Here is an 18864-nt window from a genome sequence, read left to right as displayed (position 1 = left end):
CTGATTGGCGGTTGAGTTGCTTATTTGGTAAATAAAACATTTGTAGAAGCTCAATTAGCGAGGCCTGTTGAGTATGAGACAGCTGTGCTCACCAGCTGCTTCTTTAAAAAAGAGCTTTGCTGCAAGGTGAAGTGAGGAGAAAAGAGAATGTCAGGAACAGGAAGGGAAAATAGTGAAGGTAAGGTGAAGTAGTGTGAAAGCTTGTTTTTCATCAGAGTGGCCTCTTTTTGTTTCAAACATGTAAAACTGTTTGTTCGTAGCTCACAAGCATAGGTCTTCATAAAGCTTTAGCTTTATTTAGAAAGTTGAAAACTGATCATTTTGTTGCAGCAGATTGCAGAGGAATTGGCAGTCTTGGTATGAACATGCATTTTTTGCCGATGCACCAACAAAATAATGAGTAGCTGCTGTGTCAGATATAACTGGAACTATATAAACATGATTGTTTATTCCTGATATTGTCACAATTACATATTGTCAGTAGATTAGACATGTGACCCACCCGTCTTTGGACAGCTGACAACAAACGGGCTACAACAACAACAGCTGGTTATAAGCTGTTATGGCAGCTAACGTTAGGCTCGGGTGTCTTAAAAATCACACTTTCTCTCTGATAAGCAGTTTTCTTACATTCTCACATCGTATAAGTGTCAGAGTCCAACACTGATAGCCAATATTAGTGAATCTTTCTTTGAACAGCTAACAGAAGCTAACAACAGCTAAACGCAGCAAGCTGTTGGCAAGCAGTTAGCAAGTGAAAGGTTTAGCATATCCTCAACAAGTCGCCTTAGTATCGTTGTCACTGGACAGACAGCCACTTCAGTGACTCATCAAGTTGTATCAGATTTCTTTCACAAAGTTTTACAGCCTCTTCAGCTGGTATCCAATACATATGGGCACCAGCAGAGGTAAATAGCAGACTGACAGCCTAAACTCACTACAGATAAACAGTGGCCAGAGTTGTTTGTCCTACTGTGGCCACTGTAGCTAGGATTATGCACCTGAATCAAGAACTTAGTTGGCTGAAAACTACAATCTACTGACATCTAGTGGTTAGATTTTACACAGTGTGCCTTTAAGTCTGTTTGTTAGCAATCCTTGCCCTAATTTTGCATTGTGATACAGAGCATATCTCCAGAAAATGCAGCTGCAAAGCATAATTGGTACTTTTTTATTTTTCAGAGAGAGAAACCTGTCTGTCTGTATTTGTGTGAGTACCTGGATAGCTGTTGATTTTTGTCAGTTCAACAATACTAACTGTCCAGTGTTCTCTTGAATTTGCAATGGATTTGTGATTCTATATATAAGTACATACATAAAAAATGTCTTTGGATTTTCCTGGCTTAAAACAGGCTTTTGGGGGTGATCACGCATGCAATCGTGATTGGTCAGCATGTAGTTAGCATGCTTGAAGTCTTTGTCATTTAATTGCTATTTTTGGCTGTTTTCAAAAACAGCTAAAGTAAATTAAAGTCCAGTTTTTAAAAAAAGTTTTAAAAAATACTATATACATGTTTTTTTTTGTTTGCAGGAAAACTCTGAGCAAATGTCTGAACTAGATACCTAATAGTCTGTATATGCTAAATGTCAGCTGTAGCACAAAGTACCACAAAGTTTTTTGGGGGAGTACTTTGGCAGGTCTGCGAACAGGCAAATAGAAATACCCGGTGTTGTCAACATGGTAGCAGAACAAGTATGAGAAATTCAGTACACGTGTCAAAATGAAGCCCCAGCTCGAAGACTGGTGTGGCTTTGAGAAGTCATCAGCATCGGTGTTGAGATTTTTCTCGCCAAATCCTTGCTTGTCACACTGATGAGTACTTACTGTACTTCTGTCTTTTTATATAACTCCCTGCATATTAAAATCTCAAATAGCAACTCTGCTGCTGTTTTTGTATATGTGTGTGTGTGTTTGTGTGTGTGTGTGTGTGTGTGTGTGTGTGTGTGTGTGTGTGTGTGTGTGTGTGAGAGAGAGAGAGTTTTCACTGGTATGCAAGAGCTTGGCAAGGATTAAGTATCAATTTGATATTTGGACTTTCTCATGAATCTCATATACACCTTAAGAAGGAAAATAAGTCTGGGAATCCAAAGCACCTCAATGCTCGCTCTGCATGAATAATGCTTTTCCTATTTAATCTTCATAACTTTTTTTTGACTGACAGTTGGTGGGCTTTATTAGATGTCTTAACAGGAAGACCCCTATTGCTCAGCACTGGCATGCGATCCGGCACAATATGAGACAAGTTACTTTTTTCCATTAAGAGGAAAGTCTGATAGCTTTCGGAAATGAATGCAGACATACAGCCGCTTCTAATTTTCTCAGGTCAAATGTAGTTTAGTGCCATCACTGCCATTTAAACATATATTGATGGTGGTTTATGCAGAGTTTATTGCTGGTAGAATCAATTCAATATGTGCGCTAGTGACACACAAGTTAAATATATAAATATGGAAATATCCGTAGGTGAAGGTAGGAACTGCTGATTGGAGCCGACAACTTGTGTTGAGGGTTATTTTTAACATTCAAAGGGGCACAGTGGAAATAAAACACTTTAATAGCACATGAATGCATTTTTTTCAGGATATAGGACACCTTGTGTCAAAGGCATGCATATATATCCACTTGTGTTCATATTACTGTGTACTTGAAAGGCAAAAAAGGGGCTACGATTTTGTGCCGCCTGGAGGAAACAAGCATCATGATTAATTGTAATACGAGGACTGCTTGCACATGGTCCACGAGAACAAATCCCCATTTCTGTGCTTGGTGATAATGCAAATTGGTACATAAAATATCCATGTTTCAATTTCCCTTTTTTTCCTTGCTTCTTTTTCAGTGGAAGGCTGCACAGACTGGTCGGTGGACTACCTGAAATACAAAGTGCTTCTGGGGGAACCTGTAAGGATTAAATGCGCTTTATTCTATGGATATATTCGGGCCAACTACACCCATGCACAGAGCACAGGACTTAGCCTTATGTGGTACAAAAGCGCAGGACACGGGGACTTTGAGGAACCCATTAGTTTCGATGGCACAAGGATGAGCAAAGAAGAGGACGCTATATGGTTCCGACCAGCAGAGTTGGACGATGTAGGATACTATTCCTGTGTCTTAAGGTAAGTTTTTTTTAAGCAAATTGGGGATTATTTTTTTTAACCTTCAAAATATGGCATTCAAAGAAAACCCTCCCTCCATTTCAGGATTATTTTTCCAGCAGTGTGTCAATAAATAATGGGGTAAATAACATTTTCTGGAACCCTGTGGGCACAAGTAAAGCTGTGTGAAAGTCCCCCCCTGTTGATTTCTAATGGAGTCTATCATCTTTGGCCAAAGGAGCACTAGTCCTTGGTCCTCAGAGTGTCATCTCACAGTACGAAGTCCCTTTGCTTCACTTTATATGTTAAATTGTTTCTTTATTCTCCTCTTGGGGACTTTAAGCTATTAGGGGCAATTGTTGAATGCATAACTCTTCGACCCTCACTAGTCTTTCTTTGAGCGAGGAGAACGAACAGAAATTCAGTGCGAGCGGAAAAAGCAGTGAAGATAAAAGAAAAGAAACGTAAGGGACTCTTGCTATCTTCGTTTTACACATGCCTGATGGTGGAGGCAGACAGCTGTTTGATTTATGGGTTCCATAAAGTGGTAAAAATTTCTGGCTTCCTAGACGTTTTCATTAACATGAAGGTTGTTGGTGGTCAGTCAGAAAGACACCCGTAACCATTTCTTTCCTTTTTTTTCCTACAGAACAAGGGAAACTTTGAAACATATCAAAGATAGGAGGGTAATCTTTTAGAAGTTAGTCGAATCCACAGAAACATTCATATTTTATGAATGACAGATAATGCGCTCTTGAGCAGTTGCATTCAGCACAGGTTTCCTTGTGTTTCTCAATTCTAAGAGTATCTAGCCATTACTATTCAGCACCATTAGCACTCTCCCCTTTGCTGTGGCAGCCGCCGTGAATAGAAACGGGCAGCACCAATCCAGCCATTCTCTATTCAGTGACGTTGGCAGCATTTTCAGGAGGTAGGCAATCAGTCAGCTCTGAGTTATTGTGTAATCACGCAGAAAGTAGAGCCATGAGATTTGATTTGGACGAGTACTGTTGCTTTGTCGCCAGTCTGCACCATTCAGAACCAAATTAAAGGGCAACACTTATTTGCCCATCATGGAGAGAACTAACAATAGTGCTGAATAGCGAGCACTTTTCCATCACAGAGGATTTCTCTCGGCGGGCATTTCTTTGGACTTTTGTTGGCCGTTTTTGCTTTCTGCGGATTATTACTGTTTTGTTGTCGAGTTGGGAAACAGTTCATTTTAATATGTAATACTTTCAGCTTTAAGTTTGGCCACAGAAATTGAATATTTATAGGCCAGCTTTGGTGCTACAAGCAGCTCTGAGATCAGGTCCAGTTGGGGGAATTCAAAATAATATTGATTAGCTCTGGCCCACTACAACTGTTTCTTAATACAACTATCCCATAAGATTTAGTTGTATGTAAAGACATGATTAAATAATTTTTTTAAACCGCTTTTTGCGATCGCAAGCTATGTTTCAATCGAACAGCGTTAGTTCAGGCAGGCTGTCGAGGTCATCTGAAATCCCAGCAGATCAGCTGATCTTAATGACAGTCCACATCAGCAGATAGCTTAGCTGATGCCCTTATATACATCAAATTATTAAATGTCATATGAAGTGTGATATTCATGCTTAAAGTACATCCTCATAATTGCCAAGCCACTTTGCAACCCAGTTCCACCTGTCATTTCTGTGCTTAGGTCTTGCTGCCGCTCTCCTTGACTCTGGCATTCAATGTATGATTATGAAAATGTTGGAAGGCAAATCTGAAAGTTTGATTTATTGATAGATTAACGTTACAGGGAGAAACACCCTTCAAGTATGTTGTGAAGGTTGATATTTGATAGTTTGTCCACCAGAGGGCACTCTGCAACTTCCCTGTTGCCAACACTCGTGTTTGAAATGCCACAAATGCAACAACTAGCCTGATCCGAGCATTCAGGCAGAACGTAGGCGAGTATATAAACTACAGACAACTAATGTTATGGAAATCTGATTCATGTGTCTCAAAGAAACAGAAAATATTGCCACATATTACTATATCAGATATTTGACTCAACACATATCGGTGTTACTCTTAAAAATCCTTTATAAGTTGGCCTCAAATCTAAATTACTACAGATGTCAGAGACATCTGCTTTTGACTGTAATGACCTGAACTGCAATAAGGAAATACTGAAGTTTACTTTACAATGATGTAGCAAAGTAGCAAATCACCACATCAGATAAAGATTAGGATGAATTATTAGTCTGTCTGATAACTTTTTATGTGGCATTTGTTTTCTGATGCCTCTGCAAAGAGCTTCACAACAAAGAATATAATCAACATTTAAATATAGGTCAGTTAAGTTTATGCGGTTGGTTATGGCTGGTTTACTCTGCTTACCAAATTATTCTGGTGTGGTCCAATGAAGTTGGAGACTTCTCACTGCCACTGATGACGTATATGACATGAACTTGACATGAGATTAGACTTTTTGCCAGGTGATAATTTCCATAACAAACTCACTGTTATTTGACCCTGTAGGCAAGATGATCTTAAAATGTTTCCCTTAGAAAGTTAGGAACGCTCTTCTGAGGTCACAGTATCAATGGTAGTGTGTTAGCTTCCCTTTTGTGAAATGAATCAATAACTTTTCATTCAACTCCCCAAACATATAATACACAGAGCAACTTGTAATTTGTCACAAGGTGTTTACTGTCAGTTTTAAAACAGTCGGATTGAGGGAATAGACTGAATACTGTGCAGAGTTGCACATGCTTGATTATGTAATAATAACTTATTAACCTTGTAGGTAAAGGGCGTTTTCTCTTGACTGGCTCATTAGTCAGCTCTATACAGTGACATACGGTGGCTTTTAACTGGGGGAAGGGCCTGCTTTAAAAAGGCTTGGGAGGATTATGTTATTGGATACTGTGTGTGCTTCTTTGTGTGTGTGTGTGTGTGTGTGTGTGTGTGTGTGTGTGTGTGTGTGTGTGTGTGTATTTTGCATGTTGGGGTTCATGCAGTGTTCTGAGGCACATAGCAATACATCAAAATCGACCACATGGGACCATCAAATTAAGAAGATTTATAGTGTGGTGTTAGCATATGCTGTGAATTCTGGTGATTGGAGTCGCAATAATAAGCCCAGAGGACTGATAGTGGAGCAGTGGATTCTGTGGAAGAGGCTTTACATTGCTTCCTCATACTAGATTTCTGTCTGTGCAGTACATGGTAGAAAATATAGCTAATATAACAACTCAAAGATGAAGCTGATAATGTTGATTATCACATAAAAGTCTGGCACATGTATCAGCTGGATCTCATAGTTGCTGTGTTAGATACAACAGCAATGGGAAACTGTACAGATGTGAGTGAGTTTGACAACAACAATATTGCTATGGCCTTGAAACTTGTGGACTGTGTTGCTAATTCCTTGCTGCCAGTTACCACAGGGCAACTTCAGAGGTCTTCTAAAGTCCAGGTCTCAGCAGGTCAATTTCTTCGGGGCAGGGGGGCATCATGCTAAGGGCCCACAGGAGTTGTTATAACACTGTGATTCATCAGCACACATATATCACACGGTGTGCTGCCTTCATGTCGTTTAGTGTCAGAGATTAAAGAAAGAAACCTCAAAGTGCTTCTACAGGGACAACACATGAGCAGGAACTGTTAAAGACTAAGCTGTTTACTCATAGAGCTCAACAGCCTGAGGTTTTAGCCATACTTGGTTTTGTCACACTCGCATCATTTTCCACTCAAAGTTTGAAATGTTAAAATTTGCAGACATACAGTCGATGTCAACAGCAAAGTGGAAATGCAGCATTTTGCAAAGTGCATGGATGTGCGAGCCAAAAGGAAATAGTTAGAGCACTTGCAGTAAACTAACTCAACCAAGTATCTAGTGTCTTCTTTAAGTCTATTGTTATGTATTTGTGGATAGTTTTGTCCTGGGAGGGAAAAGTGTATTTTTTTAAAGGGTAAATAGAAAAACATGCAAAAAAAACTGCATATTCGATGCAGATGTTTTCATTACAGCCCTTCTTTCCTCAGATCGAGTGAAAGTTGGATGCTTGCTGTTCACACTGTGATGCCACAGTATAGCCAAAAAACACGTCCTCGTTACTGCATCACATTCCCGAAGCCAGGAGAGACACTTTAAAGTGGAGATACATTATTCAAGAGTAAATGTTGCAGCTTCGATGCAGATTGTGCTTATTTCTCCAAAATTATTAGGGAAAAACAGCCGTAGCCATATTATGTCTCGTATCACTGGAGCCTGAAATGTCTATAGGGATTTACAAGGTGCGGGAATTATTTGTTGGAGCTGATTCTGGAGCTGTCAAGATGAGCATCTCCTGTTATTAGCCTAGGAGATTGTATGTATATAGTGTGTTTTCAGGGTTCAAAGGTATTTTATAATTTTATTTTAATATTGTGACATGCTGAAAGCATGTTTGAGAGTCATGTGATTGGCCTTTGTAAATATATAGCTGGAGTCATAGACCTGCTACCAGCGAGGTTGTTCCCAGCTCTTCCATAAAGTCAAAATGTTCTGTTTCTGAGCTATAATATATGAATCCTTAAAGGATACCTGAAACATGTTTTTCCTGTTGTTGTAAAGATATAGATTTATGAACCACGTCACAGCCTGTTGAGCTGTTCTGTCAGTATGACTAATTTCAGTTCCCAATTACCGCAGCTAAGCCAGGGGATCTGCTTCTGCTTTGTGTCAGGAGCGTGGGTCCTATAGATGATCGGCGCTTGCATATGTTTAACATATCACATTTGGTTTAGACACTTGGCAGTGTTTTTAGGTGACGTTCCTCACCGTTTGAAGCATGAGGGGTCCTAAGGAATTAGAGCACTCTGGTAGAACGAATGGATCGCAGCATAACAATAAATCATCTTTCACTGGATACAATTCATACTCGAGCACATTGCAACAATTGAATCCCCGCTGCTATGGGCTCTCACTATGTTATTGTCTCAGAACAAGTATTGATAGAGACAAGTGTGTCCACGAATGATGTGCATTATTGTTCTAGATGATCTCATGTAGACGGAATCAGAAGTAATCTTTTTATGGGCTTATGTTTGCATTTAATTTATTTCTTATATGAGAATAAATGTGATTTAATGAGGTCAAGTCTACTTCAAATTAAAAATTGCTAATTTATTTAGATTTTTTTTAGATGTTTAAATTTTTAATTGACATGAAAATTAATGAAAAGTTCGACTGATTATGAGTATCTATAATTGAAATGGCATATAGTTTAGTAAAAAAGAATGGCAATAAAATGGGTTACATGTATTGGAAAGTTAACAAGAAACGCAAACAGGAACATTCAACGATAAAAGTGCAGTTGCCTAAACGCCCACTTGTGGCGAGCTAAGAGAGCAAGTTTTTGAGTTTTATATTAAAAATGCTTTAAATTGAAGTTAGCATTTTTATAGGCTTCTACAATGCGAAGGTTTGGCCTTTATTGTTGAATAGAGGCTGATTTTTTTTCCATTTCTCACCTGTTTAAATTGCATATAGACTTGAAGTTGCATTATTAGCTGTGTGGCTTCTTTTACAGGTCAACGCCTACCATGGGGGTGGCTGTAGCTCAGGTGGTAGAGCAGGTCACCTACTAATTGGAAGGTTGGTGGTTTGATCCAAGTATTGATGCCAAGTATTCTTGGGCAAGATACTAACCCCATGTTGCCCTCCAATGCATCCATCGGAGTAGGAAGAATGTAGAAACAGCGTAGAAAAAAGTGCTTGGGTGAATGTGCAAGTTATGTTAAGCACTTTGAGTGCTCAGAGTAGAAAAGCGCTACATAGGGACCACTCCATTTACAAAACTCTTACTTCAACTTATGCCTCAGTCACTAGACTGAATCCATCTTACTGCTGTTTAAATCGCTGTCTCCACACACCAAAGTTTATGAACTGGTCCCCGTTTTTGAAGTAGCCAGTTCAAAGGCAACACAACCCAAGAACCAAATGTTCTTCTGTCTCCAGCCACTGTTTTCCCCAGCTGGATGTAGTGTTAGCCAGCTGGAGTTACTAAACTGGGTTCTTTTGGTTGTGTTTGTAGTGCTAGAACCTTTTTATGAACATTTTAATGTGATTATTTGCCAAATATTATGACTTAGTGTGTTGTTAATTGTACTAAAAAGACTGTCAAAGCAGTTCTATACATGACTCAGTTGTGAATTCTAATATTTTATTCATACATGGTACTAATTAGCAGGAATTTTTCTATTTTCATACAGTTTAAGAGTGTAGCTTCCTTGCCAAGTTTTGAGGCATTAGCTCTTATTCTAATAAGGTTACTTCTGGCTCCTAAAAGCATTGGTTAAAAGGCGACAAACCTATACCGTGAAAATGGCAGTCAATCATTGGGTGATGTCTTAGTGCCTTTGGTCTACTAAGATGAGTGTGAAAGGCTAATACAGCTGTTAAGAGCACAGGATATTAGGAAGGATGCTTCTAAGTGTATTGCCCCTGTGAAAGAAATCCCAGGGAAGTCTTGCAGGAATATATTTCCGAGCAGCTTGGACACCATGTGGCATAATAGACACGTTGACAGAGACACATCTGTACTGGGTAAAAAAAAAAACAAAAACAACCATGAACATCTTTATAAGTTTGTCAGTTTGTGAAGTTTTGAGTCTGAAAAGCAGCTGTAGAAAATGTGCTAGCAGGGTGTAGATAAACACAATTACTTCCAATCCAAATCATCAACTTTCGATCGCGTTTTGAATCAAAGGCAGGTTGCTCGCTAGTTTTGGGAAGTTTTTCATCTTCCTGTTTGTTCATGCTTTCAAGACTTGTGTGAATTCCACAAAGTGTCACAGCACAACAACTTGCCATTTGTTTGAAAAATTGGACTAAATGTGACATAAAATTGCCTGTAGGAAGGATGTTCTCGTGGCATTTTGGAGTTATTTATCATTTATTTCTTTCGTTCTCTATGGTGCGCTGGCGCACAAACACGCTCTTACATATATGCTCTTTTCACCCTCATTTCATATGCTATATTATACCCTGTGACTTCTCATTCCTGGCCTTTCTGCATCTAGCGGCGGGCCTGCGCTCGTCACATTTCTGTGTATTTGCTCAGCTGCACTTAAGGGTGTCAGAGGGCATCATCATACACCAGCGCGCGCACACACACACACACACACACCACGCACAAAAACAACATGTCACTCCTCCACTCCCCTGAGACAAGCTGCCACTGACAGGAACTTAAAATGCCTCCGATGCGTATGTGAAAGCAGGCCAACATCAACAGATGTGCTCGCTCATATATTCGAAACATGTACGCCTGTGTCTTTCACTCTCTTGGATTCATACTTATGTGCGTGGACATACAAATATCTACACGCATTACAGGAAATATGATGAGGCATGCTCACAACGCATACAGTGCAGGAGTGGAGGGGAGCAGACGAGTGGAGCCGTGTGTGAAACCGAGGTCAGCACTCAGCTGTTTCAGACGTAACATCCCGAGGAACTCTGTCGTGTGCAGAGCAAAAACATCTGCAGCGGCAGGGCGTGCTACTTACTGTACCATAACACAAAACACAAACTCACGCACACACAAATTCATGCACATGAGCCGTCCGGGAACTTGAAGGACACAGACTCCCCAGCAAGTGCTGCAAGTCTCTTTAAGCCTATTAGCATTTCAAAGTTTGCTAATTCCTTCTGTTTTGTGCTGCTCTGACAGCTGAGAAAGTAAAAGCTGTTGTGGCTAGCATGGCGGGAAGATAGAAAAACATAGGTTGAGATCATTAGTGAACCAATGTCTACTCTGTGTTTTAGCATCGAGTGAGATCATCACATTTATGACCTAGATTTCAGCACTGGATAGATATGTTTTCCAATGATAGCGCACCAAGATAGAAGTGCCAAAGAACGCCTTTTGTTCACTCAGACACACATCAGAAGAGCAGGCTGGTGACCCCAGACAACTGTGGCAGATGGCTGCTTTTCCCTCAGTCTAGTTCTGCTGGACGTTTCTTCCTGTTAAAAGGGAGTTTTTCCTTCTCACTGTCGCCAAGTGCTTTCTCATAAGGGGCTGTCTAGATGTTGGGGGTTTTCTCTCTAACTGCTGGGTACCTCCCAATATAAAGCATCTTGAGGTGACTGTTGTGATTTGGCACTATATAAATGGAATTGAACTGTATTGGATTGGCCTGTTATGAAACAGTATTTTTTTATGCTATACAAGAGGGTGTAAACAGAAGGAACAAGAGCAATAAAGCAACTTGAAAATGGCCAAGAAAGTCCAATAGAGATGTTTGCAGTTTCCAAATTCTTCTTCTTTTTCTTCTAGTTATACATAGGTCATTCTCCAGTATGATCAGTGGTTAAAGTAGGATTTGGCATTTGGTGGATTTGGGCTTTTTTGAATTTAGCTAACTGAGTTTGACACGATATAAGCAGATGTTAGAGCTGTTATGTCATATGGGTAATTTCCAAACCCTAGACACAATAAAGTTAGTATTAAAGGTAGAATTTGGTGAGTGAATCTAGTCAGCATAATCCCCTGAAATTTAAATTGACCTCACACTGACCATGAAGACAACCCTCTGCTCTGCAACAGTCCAACTCAGTGATGCACTGTGAACTTCACCACAGTACTCCAAACTAACCCACTTATCCTGCAGTGCATCAGTTTTTTCAGGAAACCCATTAATAACAGAAAACATTTACGTCAAGTTGTTTTGCAAGATAATTCACAAAAAAAACAATTCATCATTGCTATATATCCAATATCTGTTTTAAAAACTCTCAAATTAATTGGGAGATTGAAAGTAAGCTGTAAATTCCCAGTTTGTCGAATTTCACTTGGTGGGCACGCCGTAAAAAAAACAGTAATATTCCGGCCAAAATAATACCATAAAATAACAGAAAATAACTTTCTCATGAAAATACGGTTATTTTCAGTAATGACAATACAGTTTGTTGCCCTAATTTTACATGGGATTTTGCCTTTTTCAAGTGCTTTTAAACATTAAATTAGGAACATTTTAATGTGATTAAACAATGAAATTACCTATAAACAAGGTCAATGAATGCGGCAATATGAATAATAATACTTAAATGTACAAAAATATACAGTTAACATTTGGTTTAAATAACAATGGATTGCATTCATATAGCGCTTTTTGAGACCCTCAAAGCGCAATTCCACTTTATAATTCTCCTCTGGCCATCACCAGTAGGTGGTAGGTGAAGTGTCTTGCCCAAGGACACAACGACCGAGAGTGTCCGAGCCGGGGCTCAAACCGGCAACCTTCTGATTACAAGGCGAACTGCCAACTCTTGAGCCACGATCGCTCTTAAATAACAATAATAATAATAATTATTTGATGTAAAAAAAAGTTTATACGAATCATTTTATATATTTTTCCATAGCATTACATTTGAATTTAACAGTTCAATCTTTCAAATAACGGACAAATATTTGTGAAATTATGATGCATTTGTGAATGTATTTTAACAATCTAAATATGCATATGTACAGACAAATACATTTAAAAAACAAGTAAAATTATGTTTTATTACATTTACAGTGATTTTACGTTAATTTACATTTGAAATGTAAAATCAGTCTATTTATGTACATTTAATGATATTCTAGAAGAACAGTACAAAACTGTAAAATACACAGTAAAATACTTTTATATTACTTTTTTTTTTTTACAGTGCAGTCCTTGCCTTTGAATATCTCCAGTCCTCCCTTTCTTACTTCTTTCTCCATCTCTGAGTGTCATTACACCCACAATAACATATTTATTTTCCTCCCTGGAAAGTGCAGTAACTTTGCATTAGGTACCATGACACAGTGTGCAACAAACCTGAAAGAATAAAGGCTTGTGTTGAAAAGAGGCTATTTGAAAAGATGCATTTGAAATTACCTCGTCACTTGAAAAACTTTACCACTGAAGCACCGTAAATGCAATATTGACACTTGCACCGTGAATACATCACAGAGACGACATGAAAAATGGATCGCTTTAAGGGTGTAAGCGGGAATATTGGATGTCATTATCTTATGACTGAGCAAGCATCACCAGCATTGACTGGAAGGAACAGGAGGATTAGGCACACAACAACAAAAATGAACTCTTTTATGTATTTACCTGCCTATCAGATTTAATTACTCGTCTAGAAAAGGTCCTGACATGTAATTCCAGATTGTTCCAGCCTACTTTAACCACTGGATATAACCCAAGATGCTATCTCATTCACTTTCAGGTATCATATCTTTTTCATGACATCAAAGAAGGAAGTAACTTCTTAAATGATGTGTGGTAGTGATTGTTCACATATAAAGTTTTATACTTTTTATTAATGTAGAGTTATTCAGTTGCAGTTTTGTTTCTGTTTGTTTTTCATATAGTGAGGCACAGAATGTAAAACCCTACATCTCAGTCTAAATGTTTTATTATTCAAATCAGTTTACTGGAAATACTTTTCAGTGAGTCATGAAAAATGGAGAGTCAGTAAATTATATAAATTCTAAATGATAGAAATTAAAATTATATTAATTTAATTAGTTATAATTAGAGACATTATTTAGACACATACATTCTTCATGATCATGACTGATATGGGTCAGGTGTCATTTACTCTTTTCTTGTTACCAAGTTTATAAGCCAGCAAATACATTAAGGTACAGCAGATACTTAAAAGAAGGCAGTTCGAGGAAAATGGTTGTGTGGGTGCAGCCTCAATGTCAAAGAAATAGGATTAAGGTTTATTGGTTTTAAATCAACACATTAGACTTGAAGATCCAAAATGATGAATTGCACGTGTCAAAATGGACACATGCAATAGTTATAGGGGATGAAGGTGCATTTCAGTCACAGAGTTTATATTAAAATTGGACTTGGCTTAAAGGTGTCCAAAGTGAAGTCAATCTGACTTAAACTTATGTTCATTTAGAGATAAAGTCTATCCCGCATCAAAGCCTCGGCTCAGTTTTAGAAGGTGGCCAGTGTTTCACCTTTCACCCTATCCTCCAGTTCTGGCACGCTGCCACTGTGTCTGGTTTATTAATGGGTTTCCTGCATGTCCTGCAGGTCTTGGGCTGTATCCAGCTAAGGGCAAATGGAGGGGAAGATAATTCCATGTGCCTGTTTAAATCTAAATTGCACATGTGAGAGACACACACCTAGCAACTGTGTACCTACCAACACTGTGCATATTCAAAATCTTTCCCCAACTGTCCCAGGCTGCAGCCATGTTGGCTGTATTAGTATTCGTGGGCAGGAGTGGCTGGTGATCTCTCAGGGAAGTGACAGTCAGAATGGGCCGTCTGGAACACTCTGTCATTCAGCCCCAGTCAGGGCCTGTCCAATTGATCCAGCCCAGCTGTCAAAGCCAATGAGAGACGCTAGACTAAGAAGCAGCAGGGACGGTTTGTACTGCCAGGGGTTATGGGTGATGTATAATATAAGGATGGTGTTTGTGTTATAACCTACCTGGCAGGAGTCGATCAGTTAGCTTTGGCTCTGTAGAATATCTTTGCTGAGCCGTGAACACTGATGTCCCGATGAAGCGTTATTCTTGGAATTCAATTTGAGATGGCGTACTGTCGAATGAATATGTGTTCCAATTAAATCTTGCTAAAATTGTTATCAAACGCTGAAAAAATACAATAATTAATGATAATTAATACCTGCTTCACCCACTGGTTGTTAGATTCAGTTTTCAAAAGATGTGTAACGGCTCTAGATTTCATTTCACAACAGGTTTTACTTCATTGGTTTTTTTTATTCAGTGGGAGCTATTTGTAGGTCAAAATGAGAAGGTAGTGAAAAAGCTGTTATTTTCATGATAACAAAGCTGATTTTTAATAGCTGATCGTGGTTTTGCTGCTCTTGGCCATCTAAAATAGAAAAGTAGAATTAGCACACATTGTCCATTCATGAAAGCTGAACTGCCCGGTGATCACCTGTTGCTAGGGAAAAAAAATTATTCCCTAACTAGTTGCAAATGGTTGCTGGCTGTTCCTCTAAAATCAGTTGATAAAAACCTCGTCACACAGGCCTAGAAACCAGTGATTGATCTTCCCTGGTAATTGTATCTTGTTAGAAAAAAAAAAAGTTGTCTTCCCAGACTGGTTGGCGATTGTTTTGGTTGTTAACAGACTTCCACTGTCATCTGTATTTTGAATGGAAGATGGCGAATATTACAATGCTAACAGCTAACATAGCACAAAACACAAAATGCTCTATGGAAAAGTAATGTGGTTTGCAGGTTTATCTAAACTGCAGATGGTGTTCTATGAAAGATTGCCAAAGTCATATTCCTTCTCTAAGACTGAATTTTATAAAAATCCCACCTTTAGTTGAGCTATTTGGCAAACCATCAGACAGTTTCAGCTGCTAGCACAGTAAAAAATATATGAGAACAAGATCTACGATAAACTTTATCAACAAATTATCCAAGAAATGCACAGTCACACCACAGCGGTGACTGATGGAAACAAACAAAAAAAAAAGCATCTTCCAAACTACAACTTTGAGAGGTTATAAGAGAGTTGGCGCCAAAACTCTGGCAGCAGTTATTCTCAGCACCCAGGTGGAGTTTTAGTTAATTGTGTGATATGGATTGGCCAAGCTGCTTCATCCACCAGCCAGGGGTTATTGATGATGCTCCCCCATATTCACTATTTTGTACACCTGTATAGAGAGAGAGAGACCGCTCTGTCGACAGTGCTTGGACAGCCTTTTAGTTGGCTCTATGTGGTTTAGTTGAGGATATTTTCCAACAGCCATTGTCTGATGATGTATGGGCTGCTGTTTGGGCTCAGGCCACCTTTCACACTGTGCTTTATTCAGCCTTGATGTGGCTGTGTGAACTTTGCCAGGTATTCACTGAGGCTGTCTGGTGATACAATGGCAGTGTCAAAGAGGAGTGTGCACTTGAAACCATTTTGGGGCCAGGGCCTGGTTAGTAATAGACTTTCATGTATGGAGAAAATGCATTCAAAATCCCAAAACTGTTTAAAAGTTTTCGGTGTATAATTTTTCATTGCAATGATCCCTATTCAGATTCTTGCTTTAGAAATTGTTTGTTAGTAATTTTTCAGCGAATGGTTTCATCAACCCATAGGAAGACTATAGAAAAAGGAATCTGATTCATATGTATACATTATCTGACTCCAGTGATTCCAATGGCTCCAATGGCTCGAGATCTTTCTGTAAGACTAGACTTTTTCAAGATATCAGGCTATTTGCTGCTGCATGTATTTAAATGTTAGTAACTTAAAATTCCACCTCAATCATTTTACACTCTGACACACATACTCCCCTCAAAAGGCCTCCACTTATCGTCATTTGGCAAATGTATTTGTTCGAGAGAATGCTGAGAAACATGTTTATTACTCTACTGTAATAGTAGTTAAGCAACCATTTGGGCTATTACTTGTTTTTGGTAATTTGTTGGGGTTATGCTTATGTTTGTTTCATGCTATAGAAAAGTGAAGCAATTCCATTAACACTTTCTTTTACCACCATTGGAGCAAAGCAACTGCATGGTTGTATTTAAATCGGGGCAGCAAACACAAGACAAAAGAACTGGCCTAGAAAACAATTCAATGTAGACCATTCATTAATATTTCTAATTTTTAACCAGAACTGCTGTTTATGTTTTCAATATAGTGTACCTGCATAGGGTTTGTATCTTTGTAGATTCACTGGTCTGTAAATTGTAATGCGCATGGACTGGACATGGTCTCTTCTAGTGATGTGTCGGTCGCGAATGAAACGGCTCTTAGAGCCGGATCTTTGACGTGAACGACACGAGCCGGCCCCTTATCGCGAGCCGTGGGGTTTTTTTTCTTTCTCTCACTCTCTTTCTCGCACTTTTTTTCCGCTTCACTCTGCATGCGAGCCTTGTGCTTTGCGCTGGGAAGAGGGGGGAGGGGCGGTAGTTACACTCTCAGTAGCACAGGAACAGAGCGGGAGGGAGAGAGAGAGAAAGAGAGCCAGGGACAACAACATCACATTTGAAAGGTATAGTAATCATCCACAACTATTTTCAGTTGCAGATGATAAAGGATTCAGAAAGTTTATTCATGCAGGCCCATATGACAGAGAATGTGCACTTCTTTTTGTTTTCATATTTTAATTTATATTTAATTGTGTTGTGGTTTGTAGTGTTTTGTGTCACTTTAAATTTGTTTAAAAGGAACAAGCTAAAAAATTTAACAGTTAAAAGCTGAAATATAAATAGTTGTTTTTTGTATTATATGATTTATTTATTACATAAATAGTGAATAAATAAAAGTATATTTACGGTACCCTAGAGACAAAGCGCGTAAAAACTCCAAAACACGTACAAAAGACAACAGAAGTGCTCCAGGATGCTAGGCGCAGTGTAGTGGCTACACAAGCCAGGAAGTACCAACGACCGGATTTGGTGTGTGGTAGTAACAGGTAAATTTTTTTTAATTATTTGAATATATATGAGTGCTTGTGTATAAATACACAAACAATACACATATGCTTTCAATTGTGTAATTGTGTAATTTAAGTGTTTAGCTCTGTTTTGGAAGTTCAGTTAACGCTAGAAATGTGTTTTGGAGTTTGCATGTGCTTTGTCTCTAGGGGCCACCGCATATCTTTATATATAAACATATATAAATGAAACCACTTTTTTTACATTAGTAATTCCTTTTGTGCATAATTTCATATTTTTGTAAATAATAAATCAATTAAAGCAACAAAACAACCTGAGGAGCCGGTTCGGAGCCGAAAGAGCCGGTTCTCTAAAAAGAGCCGGAAATCCCATCACTACTCTCTTCCACAGCATGTCTTTTATCCTGTCTTCCTTCTCTCAGCCCAACAAATTGCAGATGGCCGCCCCTCCCTGAACTTGGTTCTGCTGGAGGTTTCTTCCTGTTAAAAGGGAGTTTTTCTTTCCCACTGTCGCCAAAGTGCTTGCTCATAGGTGGTCATATGATTGTTGGGTTTTTCTCTGTATATATTATTGTAGGGTCTAACTTACAATATAAAGCACCTTGAGGTGACTGTTGTTGTAATTTGGTGCTGTATAAATAAAATTGGATTGAATTCAATTGACAATTGGTCCATAATTTACATTATAGCATTGCATGCCTGCCGCAGATTTGCTCCATTATCCCTAAGTTTCTCTCTGGATTGATGTCTAGTGATTGTTACAGTGAACTCAATGTCCTGTGGTCCAATAGGACATAGTCAGCAACAATACTCAAAAAATCTGCCAAGAAAACATCTCCCACAGCATTACATCACTGCCAACAGCCTGAACAATTGATACAAGTCAGGATGGATTCATGCTTTCATGTGGTTTATGCCAAATTCTGACCCTACCGTATGAATGTAGCAGCAGAAACTGACCGAAGTCTTCTTTTGTCCAATTTTGGTTAGCCTGTGTGAACTGTAGTCGTTGGTTCCTGTTCTTGACTGACAGCAGTGGCACCTGGTGTGGTCATGTGCTGGTGAGGCCCATCTGCTGTGTTGTGTGTTCAGAGATGCTCTTCTCCATACCTTGCTCGTAGCAGGTTACTGTTGCCTTCCTATCAGCTGGAAGTAGTCTCGTCATTCTCCTCTCACATCAACAAGGCATCTTTACCCAGAGAACTCGCGCTCAGTGGATGTTTTCTTTTTTTCAGACCATTCTCTGTAAACTCTAGATTTGTGTGGGAAAATCCCAGTAGATCAACAGTTTCTGAAATAGTCAGACCAGTCCATCTGGCACCAACAACCATGCCAAGTCACTAAAATCACCTTTCTTCTCCATTC

At 39.0% G+C, this 18864-nt stretch overlaps 1 protein-coding gene across 2 annotated transcripts in view; it reads left to right on the top strand.

Annotated features, from left to right (window-relative positions):
- Positions 1-18864, top strand: part of LOC146360913 (interleukin-1 receptor accessory protein-like 1-B) — a 334871-nt gene that overhangs the window by 129023 nt on the left and 186984 nt on the right. For both annotated transcript variants that reach the window (XM_084920835.1, XM_084920834.1), the window contains exon 3: positions 2838-3117. In XM_084920835.1, coding sequence (XP_084776961.1) covers positions 2838-3117 — 280 coding nt within the window. The remainder of the gene's footprint in view (positions 1-2837; positions 3118-18864) is intronic.

Source organism: Perissodus microlepis, chromosome 23 (assembly GCF_051167445.1).
Source record: "Perissodus microlepis isolate ML-2025 ecotype Zambia chromosome 23, ASM5116744v1, whole genome shotgun sequence".
Classification (NCBI taxonomy): domain Eukaryota; kingdom Metazoa; phylum Chordata; class Actinopteri; order Cichliformes; family Cichlidae; genus Perissodus; species Perissodus microlepis.
The sequence above is the reverse complement of the archived record's forward strand: the minus strand, read 5'-3'. Positions and strand labels throughout refer to the sequence as shown.